Source organism: Macaca nemestrina, chromosome 15, assembly GCF_043159975.1.
Source record: "Macaca nemestrina isolate mMacNem1 chromosome 15, mMacNem.hap1, whole genome shotgun sequence".
Taxonomy (NCBI): domain Eukaryota; kingdom Metazoa; phylum Chordata; class Mammalia; order Primates; family Cercopithecidae; genus Macaca; species Macaca nemestrina.
The window spans coordinates 22,713,415-22,736,985 of NC_092139.1; the positions used below are offsets into that span (position 1 = coordinate 22,713,415).

Here is a 23,571-nt window from a genome sequence, read left to right on the forward strand (position 1 = left end):
CTCATGTTTCTTCTTTTTTTATTTTTTATAGAGATAAGATCTCACTACGTTGCCCAGGATGGTCTTCAAATCCTGGGTTCAAGCAATCCTCCCACCTTGGTCTCCCAAAGTATTGGGATTACAGGCGTGAGCCACCACACCCAGCCCTGCATGTTTCTTCTTATAAGAGCAGTAATCCCATGTTCGTGAGGGTTCTATGTTCATGACCTAAACATCTTCCGAAGTCCCAACCTCCTAATACCATCACATTGGGGGCTAAGATTACGACATGGATTTTGGGAGGGATTAAAACATTTAGTTCGTAATAGTAACCCAACCAACTTCAGTGGCTCTGTGCACATTTGTGGGGTTTTCTTTGGGACAACTGATATGTCTATGCACTTTCAGTGTCTGCTCCTCTAGGAAGCTGCAGAATCTATTCCAGAACACAAAATGCACAGCCATGAGCAACGACGCACTCAGGGATTGCTGCTGCTTGTTTTTAACTGTTTTTTAACTGAAGTCTTATTCAGTTCTAGTCCAAGTTGTGAATGGAGACGAATTTATACAAACAGGTGTGAATTTCATGCTCCTTCATCCATGGAGGGACTCAGGTCCTCTCAGTATTTTTTCAGTAGACTATTACTGCTAAAAGTGTGGTCTGCAGTCTGACCAACATGGTGAAACCCTGTCTCTACTAAAAATACAAAACAAATTAGCCAGGCATGGTGGCATGCTCCTATAATCCCAGGTACTCAGGAGGCTGAGGCAGGAGACTTGCTTGAACCTGGGAGGCAGAGGTTGCAGTGAGCCGAGATCATGCCACTGCACTACAGCCTGGGCAACAGAGTGAGACTCCATCTTAAAAAAAAAAAAAAAAGAAAATAGCATTAGGAGCTATACCTAATGTAAATGATGAGTTAATGGGAGCAGCACACCAACATGGCATACATATGTAACAAACCTGCACATTGTGCACATGTACCCTAGAAATTAATAAAAAATAAATAAGATCCTCACCTGGAAGCCCGTATGGTCAGCGCTGTGGCAACATTGATTGGTCTAAGAAGCCTGGACATGAATCACTAAGTAAGGTAAAGCCGGAGTCCAGCCCTTTATCGCAAGACCAGTGTCAGGATTACACCTGGGCAATAGGAGCTGAGAACGAGGTATGAGAAAGCAAGGAAGCTCCAGGTCTTGCTTCAAGTCAGTGGGCAAATGCCAGGCCCATTGTTCCACGGGCAGATATCCTAGGCAGGCCAATACCTTAGCAATCCCTAAAACAAATAACCATTATTGATTTGAATTAGAGACAGAGAGCTGAATGACGGAAGGATGGAGGGTACAGAACTCTAGTCATTGCATGTAACATCTAGTCCATTGGATACAGCAGTTCAGCTCTGGCCTCAAACCAGAACCCAAACACAGCAATTTCCCAGACATATTAGGGTTTGCCCTTCGGGGGTCTCTCATCTATCCTGAGCAGTTCATCTAGGCCTCCTTCCATACTCAGACAGCTTTCTCTCTGAGAAGAGTGCTGGTAAATCATTTCCCCCATTCCATGACAATGCAAGTGATGTTTAGCCCTCAGTAGGGATTTCCTACCCCCGCCCCTCTGTACACCCTCCTGGCTGGCCCACCCTTTAATGCAGCACTGGCTAAGCTGAACCACTTAGTTCCTCTGGTTGGCAGGTACCACGAGACTGTGTCTGAGCCTCTGTGTGCATGCGCTGCTTCTGCAGCCTTAGCGTTCTGAAGGTGTCACACAGCTCACGCACCCTGTAGCAGTGAGCAGGAGAGGACAGAACATCACCATGGAAGAGAAATGGGTCCTGGGAAAGGGACAGTGGGGCTGCACTTGGAGGGTGGAAATAGGCAAGTTAGGCTGAGTTGGAACATCACTGTCTCTTTTGCTCGGGGCAGCCGTATGATCAAGGCCTATCTATTCACCTTTGTGCCCCACAGACCCTCAACATTGTGACACCCCGTGTGAGGCCCGAGGACTGCAGCATTGGGCTCCTGCCCCGGAACCATGATAAGAATCGAAGCATGGACGTGCTGCCTCTGGACCGCTGCCTGCCCTTCCTCATCTCGGTGGACGGAGAATCCAGCAATTACATCAACGCGGCACTGATGGATGTAAGCTGAGCCTGGGCAGAAAGCTCCTAGCTGACATTCTAGAGCAAATACTCTTCCTGAGGTGGAGGTGGCTGGACCTCAGGGCCCTGACCCCACCAGCCAGCCTCCCTGCTTCTGATCTACTGGTCCTAAGGACCTTTGTTCCCCTGAAGGCTCTGGTCCAAACCTAGACACAAGCTGGGCTCTTGGCTCCTTTTCTCATATAAAGAGCCTAGAAAGAACAGACCAGAAGTGTAAGGTGACTCCCATGACTCCATGGCAAGGCTACAGGCCTGCCTAGCAACCCCTTCCATTCCCCACACAGCTGACTCTCAACCTGAAGTTTAGTAAAACAAGTGTTCTCTATGCTGGGCCTTGGAACACAAGACAGTGCAGACACAGGTTCTGCCCTCTGGTAATTCCCATGAAGGTTCCCAGATAACTCCTGTGCAGAGACAAAAATGAGGATAGCACACAGTAGGGGCTCAGTAAATGGTTATTGGGAAAGTAGTGGGAAGCAGTAAAATAAGCATGGGGTGGAAGCAGGCTGTGTTCCTGGCTGTCCTTTGAGGGGCAGTGCCCCCTGCTTTCTTGTCATCAGGTCCAGGAAGGGGCTGCACCCTGCCCGGCTCTGGGATTAGGGTCATGTTCCCGGCCCAGTGAGCCTAGGCTTCTCCCCTGTGTTTTTCGGATACGTCTGAATATCACTTCCCCTCCAAGGTGTACAGGTGTTTGCAGCAGGAAGGAACTATGGACCATCTACTCCCAGCCATGTACTTTTCAGCAGAGAAAACGGAGGCCAGAGAGAGAAAGAGACTTGCTCAATTTCACCCAGGGAGCTAGTGGCACAGCCCACACATAGAGCTCCTTAACACCCTGGAACTTATTTCTTGAGCCTCCCCGCAATTTGCTGGATCTAATAAGATGCAAACATCTCACCTCTTGAGGCTCAAAACCAAGAATACCATTGCCTGATTATCATGGGCTCTTCCAGCTTCCCCTCCCCAGCCCATCTGAGTTCACATCCATCTACCCATGGCCCTCCTATCTCACCCAGGATAGACAGAAACATGGGATACTCTCACCTGAGGTCAAGGCCAACAACTTCTCTGACCTCTAATCCTCTTGAAGTTTCTCCCCAAGGGCCTGGATGTTAGAGGCAGGAAGGTCAATGCCTGTCGCAGCTCTCTAGTGGCCTGCCCTGGCGTCTGCCCACAGGGTGCCCATATCCTCTGTAAGAATCAGGGAGTCTTGGCTTGGTCACATCAAGTAGCTAGAGGTGGAGAGAAGACCTTTGGCATTAGCGTAAAGCCTTCTAAAGTCAATGAGTAGTACATGTATGTGCATGTAAGTGTGCATTGTGTGTGAGAGTGTGGTGAGAAATGGGGTCTAGGGGTGCACCCATACTTCCAAGTTCCTCCTAGCTTTGCCTCCCACTTCTCCCAACACCCCCTCCCTGCCTTCCTCATCTGGGCAAAGATCAAACAAGCTCCTGGCCTCTACTTAATAGGTTAGATACTGCCTGGAGTCAAACGCCTTCTGCCAAGCTCTGAGGCTGACTGTATTCTCTTTGTCCACAGGGCATTTCTCTTGTGAGCCATCACTGGGGCCTTTGCCTTTCTTATATTTAAAAAAAAAAAAAAAAAGTCCTTATCTGTATTCCAGCTCAGTCGGTGCATTATCTGGTAACCATAGCAGCTTTGCTCCTAGCAGAAAAATATGAAGTCCTCTGGGTTAATTTTTAATGTTTCCCCTGGTAAAGGATGATGTTATCCATGAAATGGATTGCCGGCTGATCCCTGAAACCCGGCAGGAGCACGGATCTCGAACATATTTTCAGATAAGGCTTTGTCAGGCGTGCTGGCCTAATAGAGCATTTATCACAGAGACAGGGAAAAAGAAAAGAAAACTAACATTCACTGAGTGCTGGGCACCGTGTCGGGCCCTGGACTCGCACTGTCCCATTTTGCATGTGGGTGTTCTCATCCCCATTTTCTGATGAGGTCCTCAGGGTCAGAGTATTTTCATCACTTGTTCAAGGTCAACTAGCTCAGAAATGGGAGCCAAGGATTGGAGCTCCAAGTCTGTTAACTCTCAAAGCGTCAATGTTTTCCCATGTCTGGAAATGGCTCAAAGACGATGCCGTCTACAGCTAGAGAGTTTGGCTTTTGGAAAATGAATTATTTGCCTCTGTCCACCCAGACCCCTCTTCTGAAAATTCTACTGGCCAGGAGACCACCCTCGGAAGAACCCCCACCCCCCAACAATGCATGCACGACATCCATGTTTGCAAGGCTTTGTCCTGCTTTTTCCAGGGTCTTTGCCCTCTTTCCTCTCACTTGTGACTCCACTGAAAACAGCTGTGACTCCCACAGAAACCATCTCTTGAGAAAACATATCGAGCGCATGAGCCACTGATTAAATGGAGAATCTCCCCAGTCTTTTCAAACACATGACTTCAGGGTGGGGGGAAAACAGGGCCCTGGTTGAAGCTGCCAGACCCCCCCAGGCCATTTTCTCTGGGCCTCTGTTTCCCTATCTGCAACATGGGACTGAATTTATTGTCTTATTCACTGGAGTGGCACTGTCTAGCATGTGCCAGCAATAATACCAGTGCCAAGGATGTAAAACAAAGTCAGGGGTGTTTCTGCCCTGCCAGTAGGCTTACATTCCCGCTCTTGTTTGCTGGCCTCTTCACACGCAAATCTCATTCAATCTGTGTGACATCATTCCTTTGGATTTATGATTTCCGTTTTCCAGGTGAAGAACATGAGCTTTGGAATCATCTAATAACTTGCCAGTACTTAGCACCCAATCTGCCAAAAAAAAAAAAAAAAAACACACAGCACTCTACAAATGAGGTCTGGATGAATAAATGGGTGAATGGATGGACAGATGGATGACTCATAACTTACAAGTGGTAAAGCTGTACTTGAACCCCAGGTCGACCTGACTTAATACATGTGTACTTTCCACTGCCCCACTGACTCACAGGACACAGTGCCCACCTTGCCAGGCCAGCTCAGCCCCTCATTCCAGCCTGGAGGCAGAAGGGAGCCTGCCCCTTTGGGAGAATCTCTGCCTCAAGCCGGCCCAAAACCTCCCCCAGCATCATGGGCACAGAGATACGGCCAATCCCTTATATCCCAAGAGGTGTCTTGACCAGCAGAGCAACAAATCTGCATCTGAAATCTTTCATTTCATATTGTAATTATGATTATTTGCTGAGCTTCAAGGCATAAATAATTTATTTGGATAATCCCATCCCAGTGACACTTTCCTAATGAAATGTCTTAGTTTGGAGGAGAATGTGTTCATTATGAGAAGGTCCCCTTTGCCGCCAGGGCATGGAGAGATAAAAGAACAGGCAGGTGCTTTGTATCATCTATTTGGCAGGCTCGGGAGCCTCTGGCCTCAGTCCGGGCCTCATCATCATCAGAATATCGCTGATGGATGTGTAATTTACAAAGCCTGTGTCATTCCTTTGTCAGAGCCACAAGCAACCTGCCGCCTTCGTGGTCACCCAGCACCCTCTACCCAACACCGTGGCAGACTTCTGGAGGCTGGTGTTTGATTACAACTGCTCCTCTGTGGTGATGCTGAATGAGATGGACACTGCCCAGGTAGGAGGAGGCCGAGCCAAGCCCTAGGTGGGTCAGGGGGGCCATACTCTAAACCTGGAGGGAGAGCCCTTAACAGCCAGTGCCTGCCACATCTGCCCCAGCTAGCTGTCCTGTAATAAGCTCTGTCTGGCCATGAGCATCAGGCAAAAGCCATTCTGCTGCTTACAGAGGGTCCTGTTGTCCCCCAGACCTCCAGCAAAGACTCCCCTTGCCTATGGGCTTTGTCCAGCTCCCCACCCAGGACCAGACTCTGTTGCTCCATCTCACAAGCATTGATTATTGTCTTGCTCCAAAGCACACAGATCTTGCAGAGCCAGGAGGCTGCCTCCCCCAGCACTGAGCACCTGCAGCCCTGAATAATACCCAGATGCCCGGCCACACTCACCTCCCTTCCCCTTCTGCAATGCAGCCTGTGCAGACAGAGCCTGGGACTTGAACCTTGGACACTTTACCCACTGACCACCTCACCAAGCCCCAGTTCCTCACAATTGACCTTCGTGTCCTGGCAGGCTTCCTGCCTTAGCCCCTCTGGTCTGATAGCTCCTAGTATCACATGCCTATAGCATATCCCCATATTCAGGACACAGGACATGTATCTTGGGACAGTTTCTGGATTTCTTCAAGGCAGTGAATGCACCTCTATGCCAGGGCAGCCATTCTGGGGTGGAAGAGGTGAGAATGGTCCTTCAGATTTTTACAAATCTATCCTTTCACTGCCTTGAATAAAACTTAAAGTAACATCGCACTCCTGTGTGAGTGCTGGCCTTGTGCAGGCCTTGGATGGGAATTTTAAAAATTTTTAAACAGACCCGAGCTATAGTTTCAGCCCTGCAAAAGCTCACGGTCTTGCTCCAGAGACAGATGAGCAAATTGTCCCAACCTCGTGTGGCTGTGTTATAATAGAGGTCAGCAGCGAAGTGCTGTGTTGGCCAGGAGCAGGGAGCAATTAATTCTGCCCAGAGGGTTAGGGAAGACTTCAAAAAGAAGATGACTTTGGCCTTGAAGAAGGCAGAGGAGCTTTAGGTATATGGAGGCTGAACTCACTGGGAAAAGGCATTTCAGGCAGAGGGAACAGCACAGGCAAAGGTGAGGCAGGGGAAGAATATACGTAGACTTATTTGCAGAACAGTTTATGTTCCAGTGTGGCTGGGGCTTAGGGGAATATCAGGAGGAGACAAATGTAGTGAGGCTGAAAAATGTAGCAGAGCCCAGCTTGCAGAGAGCTCCCTGTGCCAGGCTAAGGAGCTTGGATCTTGGTTGGCAGCATAGCAAGCATCAGACTTTTCCTTTGTTAAGCAACAGAATCCTTTCTATGAATAAAAGCTTTCATGCAAGCCCAATGTATGAAACAGCAATGACCAAGAGCTGCTCATGGTGAAGCAATAGGCAGAGGCTGGGGTTCCACCCACACTACTCTCTCATTTTCTCCTGGTGCCCCTGGTCCTTTATGGGACCGCTGGAGTTTGGAGTAGCACAGTTAGAAATACTTTCTGTGCAGGAAGGTGAAACACTGGAGAGTCAACAGTGGTATAACACAGCCAGGGTTCCTGTTAGAAAGCTGGGTCTAGAGGCTGGGCATGGTGGCTTATGCCTGTAATCCCAGCACTATGGGAGGCCAAGGCAGGAGGACTCCTTGAGGCCAGGAGTTCATGCCCAGCCTGGGCAACACCATGAGACCCTGTCTCTACAAAAAAAAAAAAAAAATTAGCCAGGCATGGTGCTGTGTGTCTACAGTCCCAGTTACTCAGGAGGCTGAGGCAGGAGGATTGCTTGGGCACTGCAAGGCTAAAGTGAGCTATGATCCCACCACTGCATTCCAGCCTGGGTGACAGTGCAAGAACCCATCTCCCTTTTTTTTTTTTTTTTCCGAGACTGACTCTTACTCTGTCATCCTGACTGGAGTGCAGTGGTGCAATCTTGGTTCACTGCAACCTCTGCCTCCCAGGTTTGAGCGATTCTCATGCCTCAGCCTCCCATGTAGCTGGGATTACAGGCATGTGCCAACATGCCTGGCAAATTTTTGTATTTTTAGTAGAGACGGAGTTTCACCATATTGGCCAGGCTGGTCTCAAACTCTTGATCACAAGTGTTCCACCTACCTCGGCCTCCCAAAGTGCTGGGATTACAGGCGTGAGCCACCGCATCTGGTTGACCCCATCTCTTAAAAAATAAATTTAAAAAACGCAAAAAAAAAGGTAAGAATAAAAAAGCCAGGTCTGGGGATCAGTGCAGGTAACAAGCTGGAGGAAAGACATGCAAACCAGGAGACCGGGGAGGAGAATGTTGCAAATATGCAGAAAATAAAGGTAGTTATCTGAACTGCAGAAGTGGCCAGGAGGTGAGAGGATTGGAAATGATCATGAAAACATTTCCAGACTTAAGTCCACAAGGTTTAGGGAGAGGGTGCAGGTGGGAGGTGAATGAGAAGGAAAGTTGCAGAAAATGGCAGGATGTTGAGTCTGGGCAATTAGGCATCCGGAGATATAACTGGTGAAAATATGAAAGGCAGGAAGGTGGGGGAAGGCAGCGAGAAGAGCAGATGAGCAGGGGATGAAATTGAGTGCACCTTGGGATGTGCCTGTGAGAGATGTTCCGGAGAGAGTCCATTGATTCACATTGATTCAGGCAACCCATATTTGTTGGGCATCTGCTATTTGCTGGAAGCTATTCTAGGTGCTTGGAATGCATCACTGAGCAACACAAAGAGAGGCATAAAAAAAACTCTCATCTCTCATGCAACTTCTATTCTAAAGGGGGAGACAGATAATAAGCAACACACACTCTCTAATGTGCTCAATTATAAGTTAGAAGGTGACACGAGTGTTTGGAAAAAGGTAAGAGGACACGGTAGTAAAGATCAGAATGGTGGATCTGGGACATAGGATGTCACTGCAATAGGATTGTCAAGGTGGGCCCTATGGAGAAGAAAACATTTGAACACAGACCTGAAGGAGGTGAGAGAGTGAGCCATGTGACTCTCAGGGGGCATCGCAGGCAGAGGGAACACCTGCATCCAGGCTGCAGGGCAGGCATGCACCTGGTGCCCTTGAGGAATAGCACAAAGGCCATGGGCAGAGCAGTGGCAGAGCAGCACAACTGTGGGGAAAGCAGCGGAAGGTGAAGTCAGAGGGCCATGGAAGACATAGAAGAACTTGGGCTTTCATTCTCAGAGAAACAGAGAGCCATGCACATGTTTGAAGCAGAGGAGCAACATAATTTGCCTTTTTTAATAAAAGCATCCCTCTGGCTGCTGTGTTGAGAATAGATTGTTGGTGCAAGGATGGGGAAGAGTGGTTTCTGAAATGGAAGCAGAGAGAACAGACAAGAGACTACTGTGATAATGCAGGTGGCAGGTGAGGTTGGTTGAACCGGGAGGTAGCAATGGAGTGGATTCTGAAGGTAAAGCCAACAACACACCCAGATAGATTGACTGTGGAATAAGAGAGAGAAAGAGGAATCAAGGACCAGGTGTGCCTGTAATCTTACTTAGCACTTATCACTTGAGACCACAAGTAAAAGACCATCCTGGACAACACAGTAACACCCTGTCTCTACAAAATAATTTTTTTTTTTGAGATGGAGTCTCACTCTGTTGCCCAGGCTGGAGTACAGTGGCGCGATCTCAACTCACTGCCACCTCCTGGGTTGAAGCAATTCTCCTGCCTCAGCCTCCCAAGTAGCTGAGATTACAGACGTGAGCCACCACAGCCAGATAATTTTTGTATTTTTAGTAGAGATGGGGTTTCACAATGTTGGCCAGACTGGTCTCAATCTCCTGACCTCAGGTGATCTGCTGATCTTGGCCTCCCAAAGTGCTGGGATTACAGGCATGAGCCACTGCGCCCAGCCCTACAAAATAATTTTAAATGAACTGGGCATGGTGCTCCATGCCTGTAATCCTAGCTACTTGGGAGGCTGAGGCAGGATTACTTGAGCCTAGGAGATCAAAGCTGCAGAGAGCTGTGATCACACCACTGCACTCTAGCCTAGGGTGACAAAGTAAGACCCTGTCAAAAAAAAAAAAAAAGAGGAATGAAGGATAATTCCAAGGATTGGGGCCTGAGCAATAGAAGGTTAGAAACTGAGATAACTATAAAAAATGAATGAATTCTCATAAAACAGAGTTCTGGAACATTCCCTGGGGAGTTTTGGAGTCCAAAGGCATCACCACCCTATGCTTTTGGCTGAAGAAATAAAACAGTGAACTCAGCTCATGAGCCTGGGTGTGAAGTCTGGCCTGCAAAACACTGTTTGCTCTTCTCTTTTTCAACATCCCTTTCTGCAAAACCAGAGCTCAGGCACAGAGGACGACTTTCAAAGAACTTCACTTTGGGACATATAAAACCTTGAAACAAAGATCAAGGTCATTGGCTATAGCTCCCCCTTTCAGGGTGGGTCCTGAGTGAATGAAGAATCTTTCAGGCCCAGATGTTGGTACAGAGTTGAAAACTGATATTCTAAATGCAAAAACATCAGGCTCAGAAGTACCCTGAGGTTGGCTGCCATATGCAGCTGGCAAGCATTCCCTGAAACCGGCAGATGAATAGAGCACTTATTGATATAAATATCATCACCGCAGCAGCTGGGAGCCTTATGAAAATAAACAATGACACAGCATGAGCATCAGAAAAGCCACCCTCGGCACCTGGAGGGGCGGTTCTTTGAAGTGGCATCAGCATCTGTCTGCCTGCATGCTCATGCCAAGGCAGCCTCCAAGCTAGCCCAGCCTGGTAACATGGACAGGTCTGCCTTAGGACCTCAGCATTGCTAGGTCATTCCTGAGAGGACCGATGCCACCTCCTGTGGTTTGCCTGGGAACCATAAGGGCGTATTTTGGGGATTGGGCAGGGCTACCTGTAAGTTGCAGCAAAATAAGAAGACAGTGTGATCTCTCACAGGGCCTTTTTTTTTTTTTTTTTTTTTTTTCCCCACACTGCTGGCCAAATCTGCCCCTGCTCAGAATCTTACACTACTTCACTCAATCAGCCCCAAATATTCTTTCATTCTCTGCAGTGGTTGCTGTCCAAAGGTAATTATGATCAATGAGGGCTCAAAATAAAGGCTTTCAAACTTTTGCATTCAACCTTACAGATTTTTCTAACTCTTTAGGACTCCAAATATCTGTGGTCAGATTTGTGGGGTAAAATCCTAGAACCACGCCAGCCAGCAAAGCATGCTGTCACTTCTCAGACGCAGCAGAAAGAACATTTTCAACCACATCCAACAGCATTGACAAGATCTTTTCCATCTTTGTGGTCTTTATGGATAGGCCAGAGTCCATGGAGACCAGACGTCAGAAAGAAGCCCTCCTTGCAGTCATGCCACACTCACCATACTGTTTAGAGAGCTCAGGGGATCCTCCACACCAGCCACAGGGTAGGGCTGTATGGTGGCCAGAATCATGGCCCCACCAAAGGTGTCCACATCCTAACCCCTGAGACCTATGAATGTGCTATGGCACCTGGTGTATGGTGCATACAGGGATGTTTCTTTACTTTAAAACAAGTAAGAGCCCATAACTTATATAAAGGCTGAGTTGCTCAGTTCTGAGGCTCCCACTGTGGAAAGTCGAGAGATCAGGGATGCAAAGCCTTTTGGAAAGGTGAGGAGGGTGCCTGAGTGCAAGGATAATGGGGGCTGTGATGGATTCCTATGGAAGTGAGAGAGGCAAGCTCCTCATTCTCCCAGGAGAAAAGCAGCGTGCTATTTCAGAGATGTCTCTTGCTGCCATTGTGCCTCTAGGGCAAATAGCAACTCCTAATATCCCCATTTTCAGTCTGAGCTTGTGAAAACACAGCCTAACACACCAGCAAAGTATGCAAAATACCCAACTTGCATCTCAGCCAGCCTCAGATCTGACTTTGCAAGGGGCTGTGTCTCTGTCTCTGTCCCCACCAGAATGGTAGGGGTAACAGTAAAATAACAAGTCTGGGGTCAAGAGACCTGAGTTCAAATTGCAGCCTTGGTACTTACTCACTGTGTTGCCCTGAGCCAGGTCCTTTACTTTCTCCAAGTCTTAATGTTATCCTTGGTTAATTATAACCTAGATGTTAGCCAAGTTCACTCTGTCTTTGAAGATTTAAATAAAATTTGCTCTGTTCCCTACTCCCTATCCTGTGGGAAAACCCACAGTCCATCCCCAATATTTCTGATAATTCTGAGGGGGTCGTATTCTCATGTTCACTTCCAAGTTTCAGCTGAGGCTTTAGTCGGAGGAATATGAGCTTCAGATCCCATCAATGCCCATGACTTAAAGTTGAACATCACACATCCTCGTTCTGAAGCCCCATCTTGCCTCCTCGACCCTCGCTAGCAGTAACACGTCTTCCCCTGACCCTGTTGCCCAAACCATTTTCTTCCCCTGTTTACCTCCTCTCCCATACCTCCCTCTCCCATCCTCTCCCCAAAAGCTGTTCCTTTCTTAAGCTGCAAAATCCAGCCATCTCCTTAGTACCTCTTTCTAAAACCTGCTCTGAGCCTTGCCTCCCGTCCCCAAGACTCTTCTGTAGGTATGTTCCTAAACTCCAACCCTTCCTTCCCAGAAACAAATTCTGATGCAGCTGTTATTAAGAGTAAGTTTCCACCCACTACATGGAGATTGCATTACGGAACTTCACGGGACTATTGGGAGGATACACTGAGGAGAGATGTGTGAATGTGCTTTGATCAATCGATCCTTCTCTCTCCCTCTCTCTGTTTCCCTGTCCCTGTCCCTGTCTTCTTTATGCCTTCACTCACAGTCTGACTTCCTTAACTGGACATAGTATCAAAGCCAATTTTATAATCACTGATGTCGAATTTTAAAACCAATTCAGGAAACTTACATTTCTCTCTTTAAAATACCAATTCAGGCCGGGCGCGGTGGCTCAGGCCTGTAATCCCAGCACTTTGGGAGGCCAAGACGGGCGGATCACGAGGTCAGGAGATCGAGACCATCCTGGCTAACACAGTGAAATCCCGTCTCTACTAAAAAATACAAAAAACTAGTCAGGCGAGGTGGCGGGGGCCTGTAGTCCCAGCTACTCGGGAGGCTGAGGCAGGAGAATGGCGTAAACCCGGGAGGCGGAGCTTGCAGTGAGCTGAGATCCGGCCACTGCACTCCAGCCTGGGCGACAGAGCGAGACTCCGTCTCAAAAAAAAAAAAAAATTCATTTCACCTTTAGGTGACCTGGGATCGATTTCTTCACTCTGGGTCACAGGGGCCTTAATAAATAGAGTCCTTCATTTCTAACACTATGATATTACTTGGCCTTTCCATTTTATCAAAGTATTTTTAATTAAAGAAAGGCATAACTAAGGTGTACTGAAATATGCTCTAAAAATGTTTATTCCAAAAATAGACCCATATGCTAGTTTTCATTCAATTCATCAGAGCATATTTATTCCAGTGACTAACCAGTTTTCTGATTCCCTCAGCAAGAAAAACATGTTTAACGCATGAGGCTACCTCTGTATTTGTTATATATCACGCGTGAACTTACACCCCCCAAGGACATCTTTTCATGGTCCAAACAACTATGGAGAGCACTACGTGGAATAATGTATGGCAGCTGTTCCAGGGCTGTCCACACAGGCTTCACAATTTTGCTAGGTTTAACTTGTTCTGACAAAAGACATCAAAAGTCCCCTCTGTTTTTTTGGAAGAAGCATGATTATTTCTAAATCATTAACAAGTGGACTGACTTCCTCTCCCAGTGTGTTCATCGCCACTACCTATATGTATCTGCAGTGGTAAAGCCCTCCCTTCACCTTTCACCCTCAGACCACTACAAAAGAAAGGGTAGGAGAGAGTACTTACTAGGCAACGAGGTGGAAAAAGTCAGTTGGTCTGGACTCTTGGCTGAAGAATTTGAATCTATTCTTGGATCAGCCAACTTCACAAGTTTTCCATCTAAGGAAGAAAATGCCAAGGTTGCATTGAGTGTTAAGTGTGGCTTTCAGGTCAGCTAGGTTCTCATGATCTTAAAGAAGCAAGTAGGCTTCCTAGAATTCACATTTCCAGAGCCTTAAGAAACCATAAGCTTTCCCTCCCAAGGAGTTGTATAAATCGCAGATGCTTATGTGCTTATATGAAAAGTCTGGCTCCTCCACTCACATTTGTGATCTCTGTTCCATGTCTATGTGAGCCAGGGAGCCAAGCTCAGTTCCTTGCTGGTTTCTGCAAGAAATACATGCACAGTATGCATTTTACATGCTATTAGGAATGTATGGAATATTCTAGAGGTTAGGAGCAGGGTTATGTGACACATTGAGTTGCCTTTTATACCTCATTGGTTCTACAATGATCCCAACCTTCCTCTTTTATCTTCTGGGTCATTCAGCTCATCAGAGCAACCTACAGATCTCTGTTTTTTGGCATGCAGTATCACATATCTAGGATGCTACTCATCTTCACAGCTACCCCAAGCTGGCTGATCCAGAATTTTCACAAGGGCAGTCCTTTGGGTATTATCCTAAAGAGAAATTTTCATAAGAGCTACTAAGTGGAGAAAAAAATCTTCTATTTATCCATCTTGTTTTGAGGAACCCTCCCCCATACTGCCTAATAATCACAGCTTACATTTATTGAGTGCTTGCTAGATACAGATCCCTATGCTAAGTAGACATTAAAATTCACAGCCACTCATAACAAACTGGAAAAGCTAAGAGATGTAGCCAAGCCATTCAACTAGAAAGTGATAGAGCCAGGATTGGAATCCAGAAACCCCAATGCATTTTCCCACCTTTTGCTATACAACATAAGCAAACCAAAATGGTGGCATCCATTCAGGTGCAGCCACAGCACTTGAACACCGGGACAGTCTTGAGCTAAACCACAGAGGATATTTCTTGTTGATGAGAATCATTTCTGAGCCCCAAAGGGTCAGTGGGAAGAGAAAACGTGGCCTCTGCTTTCTTTCTCTTATTTCCCATGTCTAGAGTATATGCAATGTCCTGGGCTGCAGAGAGAGACCCTGATGATCCCTAGCAGCTCAAACACCACATATGCCAGCACATCACCCTTCTGAATGTCACCCACCCTGCTGCTGCTGTAGTCTCACAAATTAGGGCGCCCAAGTGAAAGGATGACTCTGATTAAGGATTAGAAAAGCCTGCAACCTTCCCCAGCCCTCTGGGCATTATGAGAGAGTGACCCAGAAAATCGAATGCAGAGAAGGGTCCCGAAATATAGGAGTCTTGTTTGAGGCATAGTAGAATCTATTAGCTTGAGAAATTGGTCTGGAAATCTTATTAAAAGAGACAAATCATTCCACATTCTCTCCAGACTGAAGATATTGGGGATAATAGGCTTTCCCTGATTTGGATCCATGTACCTCATGTCAGGATCACAGCCAAACTCTGGGAACGCTAAATTCAGTGCAGGTGATAAAGGCAATTATTTTTTTAATGGGCAGTTCTGATTAATTCTGGTTTCTCTGACCAACCATAGACCTATTTGTACCAGTCTCTCATTACTGTGAAGGTTGCAAGGCGGAAGAGCCAATGGCAAAGAGAAATGAAGTTCAAATTGTGGATTTGTCATTATTGTACAGCTCAGCAGATGGTTGTCCAGCCATGGAGGCCTCTGTGACCAGCACCCCGACAACACACACATACACACACACACACTCAGAGCTCCTTTCTCACTATGCTTGGTTAACCCCCAGTGGAGGTGCCAGGAAAGCAAGGCATCATTGCATTCTGAAGCTTAACCTTGCATACTTATGCTATTTATCAGGGGTGATAAGAAGAATCCTTCAAATTTATATATGATAGCTATTACCATTATTATTTTTGTTGAGTACTGATGGGTTCAATAATGGTATGAATCACTGGAATTTAGTAAATGCTTATTCCATGCCTGGCACTGTGTAAGGGCTTTATTTACATGAATTATGTCCTTTATCCTCAGAACAACCCTATAAAGCAGGGGTTGCCAAACTTTTTCTGTAAAGAGCCAGACAGGAAATATTTCAGGATTTGCAGGCTATATGGTCTTTGTTACAACTACCCAACTCTGTGGGTGAAGCATGAAAGCAATTGTGGACAATACATAAATGAATAAGTGTAGCTGTGTTTCAGCAAAGTTTTATATGCAAAAATAGGCAGCTGGCTGGGTTGGTCTGTGGGCAATAGTATGCCAGCTGCTGCTATAAGGTGAATGTTCCTAAGCTAGAACTTGGGGTATCCACAGCTAAGAAGGTGGGAAACATGAGTTTCCATCTCCTACATCCTTCCTGCTCACTGCTCTTCCCTTATAATTCTAGTTCTAGAGGAAGAAAAGAATGAAGATATTTTCACATGTGACTTCTCAGGGTGAGATGGCTGTTCTTCAGCCACAAAGTAGAGAGCAAGCACCCCTTTCAATGAAAACCCTGCATCTGTAGGGGTATGGGTCACTTCTGTCAATCTAGCCCCCTATTTGCAAGCTTGGGGTAGCCTGAACCCAGGCCCCCCGATGAGACTCAATCCCAAACTGCTCTCAGAAGCCTTGGGGGGTCTGTCTTTGTGAATCTTGGCTATATCTTCAGGGCAACCCCCCAATGAAGGGTCTAACACATGGCCTCTTTCTTCATGTTGGCATGGTCCTCAGTGAGCCAGTGAGCCTGCAGCCCCAATCTTGACTCTCCTCTGTACCCCAGCAGTGGGACCTGCAGACCTAGGCAGGGTCCATGTCTGTGCCCCTTGGGAACCAGGAACTGGAGGGAGCATGCCTTGCTCTTCTCTGCAGCTACACACCCCACCCCCTACCACAACATTCTCTCCTCAACTAAAGTTATCTAGTGGCTCAACAGAGACAAAGGTACAAGCAGCAAGGTATCCTTCTTTTTTTTTTTTTTAGATGGAGTCTTGCTCTGTTGCCCAGGCTGGAGTGCAGTGGCATGATCTCAACCCACTGCAACCTCTGTCTCCTGGGTTCAAGTGATTCTCCTGCCTCAGCCTCCTGAGTAGCTAGGATTACAGGTGCCTGACACCATGCCTAGCTTATTTTTGTATTTTTAGTAGAGACAGGATTTCACCATCTTGGCCAAGCTGGTCTTGAACTCCTGACCTCATGATCCACCCACCTTGGCCTCCCAAAATGCTGGGATTACAGGCGTGAGCCACCACACCCAGCCTCCACCTCTTCTTCTCAATGACCCCTGAAGCTTAAAGAATAATTTATGGCCAGGTGTGGTGGCTCACACCTGTAATCCCAGCACTTTGGCAGGCCAAGGTGGGCAGATCATGAGGTCAGGAGATCAAGACCATCCTGGCTAACACGGTGAAACTCTGTCTCTACTAAAAATACAAAAAAAAAAAAAAAGCCAGTATGATCACACGTGCCTGTAGTCCCAACTACTTGGGAGGCTGAGGCAGGAGAATCGCTTGAACCCGGGAGGCAGAGGTTGCAGTGAGCCGAGATAACACCACTGCACTCCAGCCTGGGTAACAGAGACTCCATCTCAAAAAAAAAGATCTTATACTAGGTTTTCTCAGTCTCTGCAGTATGGCTATTTGGGGCCACATAACTCTCGGGGGGAGCTAATCTGTGCATTGCAGGATGTTTAGTAGCATCCTCTCCTCACTAAATGCCCATAGCAACCCCCAGGTGTGACAATCAAAATGTCTTCAGACATTGCCAGACGTCCCCTGGGAAACAAAACAGCCTCCAACTGAGAACCACTGTCTTAAACTGAAGGTCAATCATTGCCTTTTGCTCTCAGCTGTAGGTTCTAATTTCCAATTCCAGATAAATAGAAAAAATCACAGGCAAGATCTGTTAGCACCATGTGACATTAACTTTCGGTGCAAAGTAAGCATAATTATCCCCACTATACCTATGAGAAAACTGAGGCCTGGGCTGCACAGCTAGTAAGCACCAGAGCCCAGATTTGGACCAAGGCTGCCTGAGGTCAAACCCCTATATTTTTTATACTACTTCTGACCTGATCATGAATGAACCCTATGAAGGTTTTCCTGGAATGAGGAAGAGTTTGCCATGATTTGCATGGTGAAAAGAAAACTAGATTGTACTTGCCCTTTCTTTAGCATGTTCTATCTAATCCTGACAGCAGGGCTTAGAGGTAGATATTATTCTCCCCATTTTACAGATGAGGAAACTCAGGTTCAGCAAACCTAACAAATGGTTTGAAATCAGCATAGCAAAGATTTGTAAGCCCAGTGTTTCTGTGCTCAAAGCCTTGATATTTCAACACCAGAAAAAGTGGGTGGCTGGTCCCTAAAGGGGAAACTGAATCTAATTTCCTACATAATACTCTACCTTTCTGGTCAATGTGTCCTGCCAGCCATAAGAAAAGCTTGGTGATGGCTGGGCGCAGTGGCTCACACCTATAATCCTAGCACTCTGGGAAGCTCAGACGGGTGGATCACTCGAGGTCAGGAGTTCAAGACTAGCCTGGCCAACATGGCAAAACCCCATCTTTACTAAAAATAGCCAGGCATGGTGGCAGGCGCCTATAATCCCAGCTACTCAGGAGGCTGAGACAGGAGAATCACTTGAACCTGGGAGGCAGAAGTTGCAATGAGCCGAGATTGTGCCACTGCATTCCAGGTTGGGCAACGAGAAAACAAGAGTGATACTCCATCTCAAAAAAAAAAAAAAAAAAAAAAAAAAAAGAAAAGAAAGAAAAGCTTGTTGATACATGAGACTTTGATACCCACCCTCTTGCCTTTGACCTCCTTTTGTGACCTCTTTCCTTATCCCAGTTCTGTATGCAGTACTGGCCCGAGAAGACCTCCGGGTGCTACGGGCCCATCCAGGTGGAGTTCGTCTCCGCAGACATCGACGAGGACATCATCCACAGAATATTCCGCATCTGTAACATGGCCCGGGTAAGTACACGGCCACCATTGCTTGCTGAGCCCCTCCTCCCCAAGACAGATGGAGGCTGCTGAGAGAGGATCCCGCTGAGCCAGCCAAGAGTCTGTGTTGTGCTCTCCTGATGATTTCTTCCTTGAGGAAGTGATGCCTGTGCTGATTCCGGCTCCAGACTCAGCAATGACTTCAACACATAGAGATGCAACGAGCGACATCCAACTTGCCATCTGCCTGTTTCCTGACACACTTGCTGCCGTGTAGACAAAACTTCTTAGACATTAGATCTTCCCCACTGTGTCTCTGTACTGGCATGAGTTGATGCAGCCTTTGATTGGATCCCATAAGCTTTGGGCCAGGCACTGCCAACACCTAGATGAAAAGTGATTACTTACTTCCATGAGGATATTCACTGGCTGAGCAGAGTAGTGGGTGGGAGGGGCAGATTAGCAATCTATGAAATGGTTGCTAACACAGTTTTGGTCACTACTTGGGGCCCAGGATGAAAGGAGCTCAGCACCTCCCCTGCCCCTCAGCTCAGAGTTCATTGTCTATTGAGAAAGTGAGACATGTTCTGGCACATGAGCCTCAGGGAGAAAGAACTCCGCCCAACAGTCAGGGAAGGCTTTCCTAAAGAAAGGGACATTTAAATTGGGTTTTGAAGGCTGAGTAGGAGTTTTTTAGGTACAAAAGGGGGTCAGGGCAGTCACGGCAAGAGAGTCTGTGTGCACGAAGGAATAGAAGTAGTCATGGGGACTTTCCCCATGAGGACATGGCTTAGATCCCGCTTGGTCTGTCTTCCACTATGATGCTGCAGTCCCCAGGGTATCTGCAAGGTGCGTGTCCCCAGGCATCCCCACCAGAACAGCCCTAACAGCCTCTCTGTTCTCAGCCACAGGACGGTTATCGTATAGTCCAGCACCTCCAGTACATTGGCTGGCCTGCCTACCGGGACACGCCCCCCTCCAAGCGCTCTCTGCTCAAAGTGGTCCGACGACTGGAGAAGTGGCAGGAGCAGTATGACGGGAGGGAGGGACGCACTGTGGTCCACTGCCTGTGAGTACTAGGGAGGTGTCACCAGGGCAATAGGATGGTGGGTGATAAAGCATCCTTGCAGATGCTGCTGGCCACATACACCAGTCCTAGGCAGGCCTGGCTATACCACAACTCAACATCCCTCAAAGGCTAGTGGCAGTGCACTCAAAGGAATTATGATCCTTTAATGGAACAGGGCTGCCAGTTTGTTGTCCTGAACTAATATATGGCATATGATTGATGCAAAACCTGGTAGTCTTTCCACAAACATGAGAGGAGGTGGCAGACCATGTTCCAACGCTTGCAATAATAAGGTGAGCCCCATTTTCCAATAAGAGGCATGATATGCCCTGATAGTCACAAGAAAACCCAGGACAAAGTGGGTTCCACTGACCAGAACCTCCTTTGTTATTTCCCGAGGAAGAAGAAGAAGGAGAGAAAAGGGAAGGTGTTGATTATGAGAGCTTAATTTAATCCAGACATTTTAAATGAATCATCTCTATCCATTTGTGAAGTAGATAATTATCATTTTGTAGTGAGAAAACTGAGGTGCAGGCAGGGTAAGGTCATCAGGAATCAAGGGTGGGGCTATGGCTTGCATTCCCTGGCCTCTAAGCTAATGCGCCATTGATTAACCCACACTGTCTCTGAGTAAACCAAAGGACTTGTCTACTATGCCTACTTCTCTACGATGGGTTTAGAGGGATCACAGGACAAAAAGAGCATGAGGGAAAGGCACTGCCCTGAGGGACTGATAGACAGATGTGAAGGACTCTGGGAACACTATTGCACAGGGGCACAGTGAGCTCCAGACCAGCTGTGTTTATACCCCCATTGCTGGGGTGAACTGCAGACTTTACCTCCTGTCTTTGAATGGACATTGTCCAGTCTAATGAATTCTGATGTCATTACGTGGGGTGGAGGTCAGGACCTCGAGAGGACAGTGGCTGACAAAGGGTCCAATGTCAAGAAAATCACTGAATTTTATAAGCCTCAGTTTCCTCATCTGTTCAATGGGTATGTGGAATTAGACAATCTTCAGACCCTATAGTGCTTTGGCATGAAATAGAAAGTAAACACACTTTATCTGCCAACATGACCAAGAATGTCATGGTAGCAAATATGCAAATGTTGTCAATGTAATTACTTAAAAGAGCAAGTGTCACAGAACCTATCCTAGGAGTACAGAGTGACCACAGAGGGTTCTACGAAGTCTCACACCCAAAACAAATCTGCAGCCATAACAGCTATGTGTGAAATATTTGATTCACAGTCACTCACTTTGCTTCTTAGAACTTCAACGATTTGAGGAAAAGTCATTGAGAAGGCCTCTGTCTTTAAAAATGTTATGTTAAAGGAAATTTGAACCAAGGTCTTCTCTTTCTCAGAACAAATATTTCTGGAGCTAGTGGAGGCACTGATAATATCTGACTGACCTCAGAATTGAGGTCAATCTTTTCAAAACCAGCTAATTATTCTCCCTCTCAAACAGGTGGTGCATGCACATGTTAGGAAAGTCAGAGAGCTTAAAGGAGGTTAAACATACAGACACATAGAGATGCACACACAGAGCTTCAGGGCCACCACCTGCAGCAGATATTCCTTTCCAGAGGAAGCAAATCTCAGGCTAGAGTTCAGGAAGACACTACGTGGTGTCCCAAGTCAGGTTGATGGGTGGCATCAGCCAAGCCCAGGTGGCTCTGCCCACATCCCAGAAACTAGCAGCTGGTTTCCTGCCAGCTAATCCCTGCTGCCTCCAGATGCCCAGATGCCTCCCACACATTCAGGTGACCTTATCTTAGCACCCATCTTTCAGGGTCTCAGACCACCAGGCCCTGAGACCCTGTGCCTACTCACCTCTTCCCTTTGGACACTGTTATTCTTGCTTCAGAAATGATAGAATCTTCTTTCGCAGGAGACCTTACTCTCTCTCTCTCTCTCTCATGTTTGTTTTTTAGCCTGTTTTTGTTTTGTTTTTGTTTTCGTTTGCAGTAGTGTCTTTATCTATGTCCTTTCTAGCCAAGGTGGCCAGTAGTTTGAACCAAAGGAAGGTACAGGGACATTCTTCTACCAACAGGGACCTTGGTTTCCTCAAGAGTCACAGACGCCATAACAGACCCTGAAATGCAGGCACCAGTCAGGGAATGGAAAGCAACTCTCTGTACTTGAAACATCTGGTCACTGCGTATCCTGTAGATAAAACATCTGGGAGATTGACTGAGTGCCTTAGTTTCCGTCCAGATGTTCTTTAGACACAGACCATTACATGAAATCATTAGTTGCTCTTGGCAACATGCCCAGGAGTTCTGAATCAGGCATATTCCTACAGGGACTCTCTGTAAAGAGTTTGAAGGGTGTTTCCATGAAGATGACTTATGGAATTTCAGAAAGGAATAACAGACATAGCTCTGCCACGAACCTTCTATCCCTAGACTCAAGATCAGTAGCATCTTGCTTAAACCAAGGTGTATAGTAGACACCTGTCATTTTAAGATATAGCCTATCAGGCCCAGTTCCTCCCTCCAAGTTCCTACCTCCAAGCTTGGGCTGGCTGACCCTAGGCTAACAGAGTATTGCTGTCCTTAGTGGAGGATGGGAAGAACTAGTAGGAAAATCACTTGGAAATTTTCATTGTCTTTATTGGATGTTTAAGTGGACCCACAGCATCCTTTTGGACATGGATGCAAGCATCAGCAAGGATGCAGGTGTCACATGTACAAAGACACAGTACTGTCCTGCCCTTGGCGTTTGGGTGAGTGTGCCCCGAGTGACTGTAACATGCTCATAGAACCAAGAAACGTCAAGCTAATTGAACTTTCAAAGGTCATCTAGTCCAACCCCTTCATTATATGAGTGAGGAACTTGGGGCCCAGACAGAGGAAGTGACTTGCCCAAGGTCAAAGGAAGTTAATGGCACAGAGTCAAACCATAACTCATGGCTCAGGCTAAAGCCTGCACCATTCATTGCCTTGCCTTGTATCTGCCCAGGCAGCTGATCCCTATTTCTACTGATGTACCTTTAGAATCATCAGGTGCCTGGAAGGGACCTAGGAACATGGCTCACCTCTTTGCTCTGTGTTTAGAAACGGGGGAGGCCGTAGTGGAACCTTCTGTGCCATCTGCAGTGTGTGTGAGATGATCCAGCAGCAAAACATCATTGACGTGTTCCACATCGTGAAAACACTGCGTAACAACAAATCCAACATGGTGGAGACCCTGGTGAGTATCCCAAGGACTGTTCTCCAACAGCCAGGGGCTGACTAGTTCCCTTGACCTGGAGAAAATGACATCAAATAGTAAAATCACTCAACAGCTGGCTGCTGATTATATACCTGCAGTCTGTGCCCTTGATATGCACCGTTATCTGCCCTGTGTCTTCCCCTTCCAACCTCCCCAACTTTTCTTTCTTGCAGGAAAATCCAATTATTAATCCTGCTACACCTACTTTGCTTCACTTTCTGCCCATTCCTTAAGACAGTGTCATTAATTCAGGCTTAAAGGAATGGATTCTGGATTAGTAGAATGTGAAGTATGCTTTCACTTCTGTCTAATTATATTCCAATTAATTTATGCTAATTTTTACAATAGAGGGCATTTGCAGTAGAGAGCACTGTGGAGGAAAGTGCGGCAAAGAGAGCGTGCGGGCCAAGCCCCAGATGGTAAGACCCGGCCGGTACCATGCTGGGCCACTGCACCATGCACGAGGAGCTTTAATATGTCTTTAAACCTACTCCAGGTGTGGTCTTGGTCAAAATGAGGCCCTATTAGCACGTGGGTCACAGACCAGCAGCAGCATCATTACCTGGGAGCTTGTTAGAAATGCAGAATCTTGCGCCCCACTCCAGATTTACTGAATCAGAATGTGCATTTTAAAAAGATTTCTGGCTGCCTTGTATGCACATTACAGTTTGAGAAGCACTGTTGTACAAAACAGTAAAAAAGAAAGGGAATGATGCCAGCTGGGCATTCGAGGAAGCCTGGGTAGAAGCAGCCGTCAAGCGGAATTTTGAAGGAGGT

The 23,571-nt window shown here is 46.9% G+C and overlaps 1 protein-coding gene and 1 long non-coding RNA gene across 19 annotated transcripts in view; one reads left to right on the forward strand and one right to left on the reverse strand.

Moving 5' to 3' along the window:
- The window catches only part of LOC105496374 (protein tyrosine phosphatase receptor type T), a 1,121,698-nt gene that overhangs the window by 1,089,773 nt on the left and 8,354 nt on the right, over positions 1-23,571 (forward strand). For all 17 annotated transcript variants that reach the window (XR_011613330.1, XM_071079282.1, XM_071079290.1 and 14 more), the window contains 5 exons: positions 1,945-2,118; positions 5,589-5,720; positions 18,411-18,536; positions 19,412-19,575; positions 22,638-22,773. Coding sequence is in view for 16 of the 17 variants with exons in the window: in XM_071079282.1 (XP_070935383.1) it covers positions 1,945-2,118; positions 5,589-5,720; positions 18,411-18,536; positions 19,412-19,575; positions 22,638-22,773 (732 nt within the window). In the remaining variant the exon portion in view is untranslated. The remainder of the gene's footprint in view (positions 1-1,944; positions 2,119-5,588; positions 5,721-18,410; positions 18,537-19,411; positions 19,576-22,637; positions 22,774-23,571) is intronic.
- On the reverse strand, positions 650-22,706 carry LOC105496372 (uncharacterized). Of its 2 annotated transcripts, XR_011613331.1 has the most exons (10): positions 22,619-22,706; positions 21,412-21,673; positions 18,366-18,891; positions 13,519-13,611; positions 4,766-4,913; positions 3,183-3,370; positions 1,930-2,329; positions 1,620-1,758; positions 1,000-1,256; positions 654-840 (listed from the first exon to the last, which is right to left on the reverse strand). It is a non-coding gene; the product is annotated as an uncharacterized lncRNA (long non-coding RNA). The 2 variants fall into 2 exon arrangements; XR_011613332.1 differs by lacking the exons at positions 1,620-1,758; positions 1,930-2,329 and having other exon boundaries at positions 650-840.